The 6783-nt window shown below is 39.4% G+C and overlaps 1 protein-coding gene across 3 annotated transcripts in view; it reads left to right on the top strand.

The window, feature by feature from the left end:
• SPOCK3 (SPARC/osteonectin, cwcv and kazal like domains proteoglycan 3) overlaps window positions 1-6783 on the top strand; it is a 264156-nt gene that overhangs the window by 215534 nt on the left and 41839 nt on the right. For all 3 annotated transcript variants that reach the window (XM_018558789.1, XM_018558791.1, XM_018558788.1), the window contains one exon: window positions 3912-4026. In XM_018558789.1, coding sequence (XP_018414291.1) covers window positions 3912-4026 — 115 coding nt within the window. The remainder of the gene's footprint in view (window positions 1-3911; window positions 4027-6783) is intronic.

Below are 6783 nucleotides of genomic sequence, written 5' to 3'. Positions count from 1 at the left end.
ATATATACATATATATATATATATATATACACAGTTTACCTGAACACAGTCCTATTTCCTTGAATCTCACCCTATTGATCCTTTCATTTGCTAGAGAGCTCCCTGGCCTGTAGGGAGGCTTTGGGGCTGGGATGAGAAGGGTCCATCATGATATTTACCGGAAATGTTGAGCTTTGCATATAACTTCAACACTCTTTATCTCTAGGTCTATTGAACATTTTGGTATGTAGTAATGGATTTCTTTGTCATATTCTCACTTTGAATTGCACATGCTTGTGACGATTTTAAAATGTGTGGAGTAAAGAACTTACAATAGGCATTGTATCAACGACATAGTAGACTATGGGGTTTATTTATTAAAGGCAAACAGGCTGTTCACGTTTAATTTGCACTTTTCAGGGGTGGTTTCCCTTTAGCTTGGTGAATGGGGTGAAATTTCACTTTGCAAAGTATACCGTAACTGGTGCAAGGAAAAGGAAAAACACAGAGAGGAATTTATCAAAACTGGAGCAGACAAAATCTGGGGCAGTTGCCCAGGGCAACCAATCTGCACCTCCCTTCAGTTTGTTCAGCTAAATTTAAAAATGAAAGAGAAAAGCTGATTGGTTGCAATGCACAGCTGCTCCAGATTTTGTCTGCTCCAGTTGTGATCAATTTCCCTCACAGTATTTTTGCTTGCACGTGACTGGGTGATTGAAGTGAACAGAACTTCCCCACATTTACTAAACTACGGTGAACTTCCTCCTGCTATGTGCAAATTTCCTTGCAAAGTAAATAGCCTATTTGCCTTTTGTAAATTAACCCCTATGTAACAATGTTGGATTGAGAACTAATTGTATATTTTAGAAAGATCTATTAGATTTAAAATATGTATTATTTATATTATAAAAAATTGTAAAATAATGATTATAAGGTAAAACAATACACAGCGTTTGTATCACTGGTGATAAAGTCTGACATGCTTGTGAGGTCAGGGCCGGCCTTAGGCCTTTAGGCGCCCTGTGCGAGAAAGCTTTACAGCGCCCCTCAGTGACCACACCCCTCAGAGGCCACACCCTTTAGTGACCACACCCATTTTCTCCAATATCCGCACCATTTAAAAAATCCTATTTTGTTAAGCCGCAAAGAAACATATTAAAAAGTATGATAAAAATAAAACTTTTATTCAAAGGTATTAAACGTGTAGGCACATTATAAGTATTCTTATCAAATAAAACAACAGAAGGTAAACAATAAATGTCAAACTACAATAGAGTCTATAAAAATAAAGTGTCAGGATGTCATGCCGACCCTTTTTTCAAGTAAGTGCATCTAGAAAAGTAAAAATAGAAAACAGAACACAAAACCCAGACTACTTGTAAAATGAATGAATTACTATTTGTCCGAATATATGAAAAATATATTCAGGCGCATAATAATTTGTTTGAGAATGTGCGGCGGCCATGTTGGCCACCGGCGTGTTCTGTGAATGCGTGCCACCATCTGGGAGGCAGGGAGCATGACGTTACATGACACCATGCATGCCTGGTGTCAGGTGACGTCACACGCCAATATTGGCCCCACCATCTTGGTGTATACCTAGATATACACCAAGATGGCGGCGCCCAACATGTTCGGTGTTATATGACGTCATTGACCCTGCCTCCAGAACACGCCAATGGCTGAATCCAAAATAGCATAAAAATGTGTTTTGTTTGATGAAACAAATGAAAATAGTTTTCGTTCATTTCATCTGAAATTTATTTTTAGTCTTTGCACATGCCTAATAATAAGTTTGTGTGTGTGTGTGTGTGTGTGTGTGCGAGGTGGCCAGCAGTGAGGGGGAAAGAAGCCGCCCCCAGGACGAGCTGTGTCGGCCTCACAACGCCCTTGTCGCCATGGCGCCCTGTGCGGCCGCACAGCTCGCACACCCGTAAGGCCGGCTCTGTGTGAGGTGATGAGCTGAGTGTTGGGAATACCCAAAATGTTACCTAGAGCTTTGTTCAAATTTCTGGTAAAAGCTAATTAAGCAAACGGATTCTGGGAAGTGCTTTACATAGAGTACTGTTGAAATGGTTTTAGGGAAATCAAATGTAAAATTAGATATTTTTTATTTGGATTATCTTGAGCACCCAGTGGATACTTCCAATGATAGTGAGCAGTATTGGTAGACCCAGAACAGTTTTTGGGTCATACAGTATATCTCTTTAGTCCAGTGCTCCACCAATACCTACTTTTAGCCTAATAAACAAGGGAAAGAGATCCCAGAGTTTTTCCTGCTGGCTAGAAATAATAAGCATGACCCTTTTTTCTCTTGAATAAAATGAGCACAAAAATGCTGTACATTGCCTTTAACTTTTTAGCCATTAAAAAAATCATAGATGGTTACAGATGGAAAAATATTATATTAACCCCTTCATGACGAATGACGTACAGTGCACGGTACAGTGTACGTCGCTGGCATCGGGGCTGTTTAAACTTGTATAGTTGACTGTAGAAGTGATTCTGGCCACTCAGCTGTTGCCAGATCGCTTCTATGGGCCGGTGAAGGGCCCCCCGCCTGACACCAAGCCATGTTTCCTGGGCTCCGTTGCCCATCATATGGGCCCAGGACCAGCTTGCTTGGCATTGGCGGGAAGCTGGGGAGGAGATGGATGAACCTCCGTTCGTCAATTCCCTCCCCATTCTATGGGACCGCTATGGGACAGATTGCATCACTTCTGGTCCCACAGCTGTCAGTGCTGGGCTCCTGAAGCCCAGCTATAAGCTATTGAAGTGCGATCTGCGAGAAGCCCCCCTATGTGAAAGCAATTAAAGTAAAGATGCACCGGCATCTTCTCATAAACACGCGTCGGGTGTGCCTACGTATGAAAATGACGAACGAGCTACACAAGTTGGGTATCGCCGTGCATGTCGGAGTGAGAGCAATAATTCTAGGGCCAATATTTTTGGGTATCTGAATGATCTGTATCTAAACTGATGACCTGTGGGGACTTTTAAATTGTCATCTATGGACTTATTGGGGTACTGAATTTTGTCGCTGTTTCACAGACGTTCACATGTGTAGCTGCCAGGACTTGCTGAGGTCCTGATCTGTGTGTCAGAGCTTCTATTACTAGCTATTTCCATGCTAAGCAGAAGAAACATCTTTGTCTTGTGTTAAGATGTAAGCAAATACTGTTAGCACTGTGCACATTGTAGCAAATTGTGGCTTTGAAAAACTCTTTCCAGTGTATCTTTTTTTACTGCTTACAGAGTTACTGCCACTTTGCCCATTCAGGCACAGTGACAGGATCTGTGTTAAGTCCACCTCCACTACTTTATGCTCACTTCTACAGTATCCCACTGCCTCTCATTCAGCTGTTGCCAACACTGCAAAACACCAATGATTCTGGGTACAGAAAAGCATGTAACCAACTATATTATGATGCAGTTCCTCTGGCCTAGTAGCTAATTTGTGTACTCAGACAATGTCATATAATGGAGGTGGTGAGGTCACCGCTCCCTCTAGACTCTGACACTATTATTTTGGTAGCTGCGACAGAGGAAGGAACAGCAGAGGACTGCTAAAGAAGTGAGCATCAGCGGCAGTCCTTTTCTTCCCAGAACCATGGCAACTATATCCAGATATCTTAGAGTCTTCTACTTACATTAGATGCATAATGATGCCATACAAATGATGATGCATGATGATGCAATACAAATATATAAAATACATTTTAAAAATGAATACCATTGTATCAAAACTACTGCTGACTGTACTGTTGTTACTGTGTTACCATGGACCATGCAGTGACTAATGCTCATGTCACTGAAAAGCATCATCTATTGTCTTTCCTTTTCATACAATTGAATGGAAAATGTGGTTTTGTTTTATTGGTTAAACATTTACAACTGCAGTCTAATTATTTGATTTGTCTTTCATATTTTAGTGTAAATTAGAATATCAAGCCTGCATCATGGGTAAACAAATAACAATGAAATGTGAGGGACATTGCCCATGTTCTTCAAGCAAATCAAGAAATGTAAATAAAAATAAAAAAAGAGGTAAGAATATATGTGTTTTTGTATTTTAATGAAATTAACTTTTGCCAAAATATCAAAAACTGCATAGTTCAAAGCCATGATAATGTACATAATATACTGTACATCAGCTGTACTGAACTGAGGGTCTACAGGCCAAATGTAGATCTCCTGACAGAGCCTCTCTTGGATACACACTGTCCACCTGTGATAAGAATATTCACTGAACAGTTAAAGGGAGCTGAGAAGGTAACATTTTAAACTACCAAAAACTACTTTTAGGAAATTGTGAAAGGTTACCATCCCAGTCAGTTATGTGTTTCATTAGTTCCTGCTTTTCACTGTTTACAGAGCTCCAAATCTCTGGGCTTGTATCCTCCTAGCCTTGCTGTTGTGAATGAGGTGAACTGCTTGATAAAAGCATATGATGATTCTGATTTGAGCATTTCTGGCAATAATTGGACCACTGCTCATCTTCTAAAGATCAACAGTGAGTGTCTTAGGCACTGAGAGGTGTGCATCATCATACATGGATGCTCTCACACTTGAAAAAGTTTATCTGCAAGTGCATCCCTATCTTTCACTGTTCTATGTAGAAATGCAAAAGATCAAAAGTACCATGTATACACCACATGCAATGTCAGTTGAGCATGACAGTGCTTGATCATAGGAAAATAAATACCCATCTATGGCCAGTTCAAATGTAGCAATGCAACACAGCCATTGGGAGAGAACGGGAGACTGCAGTAAGACTTTACAGTCCCTTGAGCGAATTTTAAGGCAGGTGGTCGGTGATTTAAGAGATACCCTAGAATAAGCTTGCATTCCAGGTTTTTTTTTTTTTTTGTAGGACACTTCTGCAGAATATAACAATTTTATGTTGAAAAGCTTGTGGTTGACAATCGTGTTCTTTTCCTATACTATCTATCCTTTATACAAACATTAATATATTTAGCTAACATTTCAATTAAAAATAATGTTTTAAACCGTTAACAACCCTTTTAACAAAATGTTCTACTAATGTCATATACTAAAGTGCTGTGCATAACAACTGCAATCATCTCACTACAATAAGCCATTATAAATATTTCAGAATCACTAGGGATCCAGTCAATATGGCTACAGTTGTCCAAAAGCAGTGCTAGTTCTAGGCAAGCACATCACTGCGCTTAATGTTTCAAAGGTGTGCTCTCTCTGGAACTAGCACCACTTTGACAATTTGGGCAGTAATATCCTCCTGTTAGTAGACCTAAGCTGTGACAAGTATTAACATATTAGTGATCATTCATTGACTTGTTAACTGTTATTAAAAATCTTATAGAAGATGATCATTTTATATTAATTTTTTAAGTTACAATTTTAATGTTAAGTGTATTGGTAATTTTATACTGGAAACCCACATGTTACAATCAATGCAGCCAGACTGTTATAAAAAACAGGCTCTACTTAATAGGGTAGTAAATCGACCCATTTGGGAATAGAGACTGTGCACTTTTATGTTCACTGAGTTTATTGAATACGATAAAGCTTAGTTCCATGAATCAACCAATCATGTGCTACAAAAAAAGTTGTTTTTTTTACATTTCCCTCATGATTGGGTATTCAAAGTAAACACAGGCTTACCTATTTGTTATCATTCACTTTGCCAAGTGAACAGGCTCTACTCTGCAAATCAGCCCCCATCTATCCATCAGGAGCCTGAATAACCAGACAGAAACAAAACTGGTAAGAATATTCCTTGCAGAGTCCATTATTGTTCAGGCTTGCTTTACACTAAACAATGCATGTGGATTGTCCAAAAACATTGAAAATTGTCTGGGAAAGATTGCAGACATACAGATATATCCAATGCTTTTTCCATTCAGGGTGTTTATATTTGTATTTGTTTATAATACAACCATTAATTCATATCAAAGTGAAACACTATATAAAGTAATTTCTATCACAGCTTAAGGTTATATAACAGTTCTTTAAACGGAAAAAAGTCATTTTCTGGAGATGATCAGTTTCTGACAGTTTTATCCCTGAGTTAAAAGAAATGGCTGGAGGGGCCAGATAGAAAGATGTTATAATATGTTACACTTGTGTTACAGATGGTCTTTTGCAACAAGGCTGACTACATGACTGTATTGTTTATTCCTGACAAGAAATAAACCCCAGAAGACATCAATGTAAATTAGTTAGCAACACACAAAGAGGCCCAAAGCAGAAATTAATGTGTCAGCTATGGTGATCCCTCACCTTAATTTGATTATGTTCGTTTAACTCATTCATCCATGTTTCCATCCTAGAGTTTGTTAGCTCATGAGTGCTGACTGCTCTTTGCATTTCAAATTGAATTCCATTGCTAGACTTAAGGTGGCCAACACTTTACAACCATCGCAAGACCTTAGTCTTGCGATGGTTGTAAAGTAATTAAAAAAACGTACGATCTGCCCATCTTGGACAGGCAGATCGTACTTGCGATCATCGCAAGCCCGTCCCGCTGAGGGGCGGGCTTCCGATGACCACAATGCTGAACGGGCATTCGGCATTTGTCTCCCGAGCATACCACAAACCAGCCGAAAATCGTAAGATTTTCGGCTGGTTTTCGAACATGCTCCTTAGACAAAAGACGTGCAGCTGTACAGTAAAAACGGTTGCACGCCTTCCATACACTTTGCGATTATCGTACGATCGCGGGATTTGCCGCGATTATCGTGCAAAAATCGCACAGTGTATGGGCACCTTTACACAGCAGTGGCTGCCTGGTCTTAACAGAGACATATTTATATATATATA

Source organism: Nanorana parkeri, unplaced genomic scaffold (assembly GCF_000935625.1).
Source record: "Nanorana parkeri isolate BGI_ZX_2015 unplaced genomic scaffold, ASM93562v1 scaffold358, whole genome shotgun sequence".
In the NCBI taxonomy this organism is placed as follows: domain Eukaryota; kingdom Metazoa; phylum Chordata; class Amphibia; order Anura; family Dicroglossidae; genus Nanorana; species Nanorana parkeri.
The sequence above is the reverse complement of the archived record's forward strand: the minus strand, read 5'-3'. Positions and strand labels throughout refer to the sequence as shown.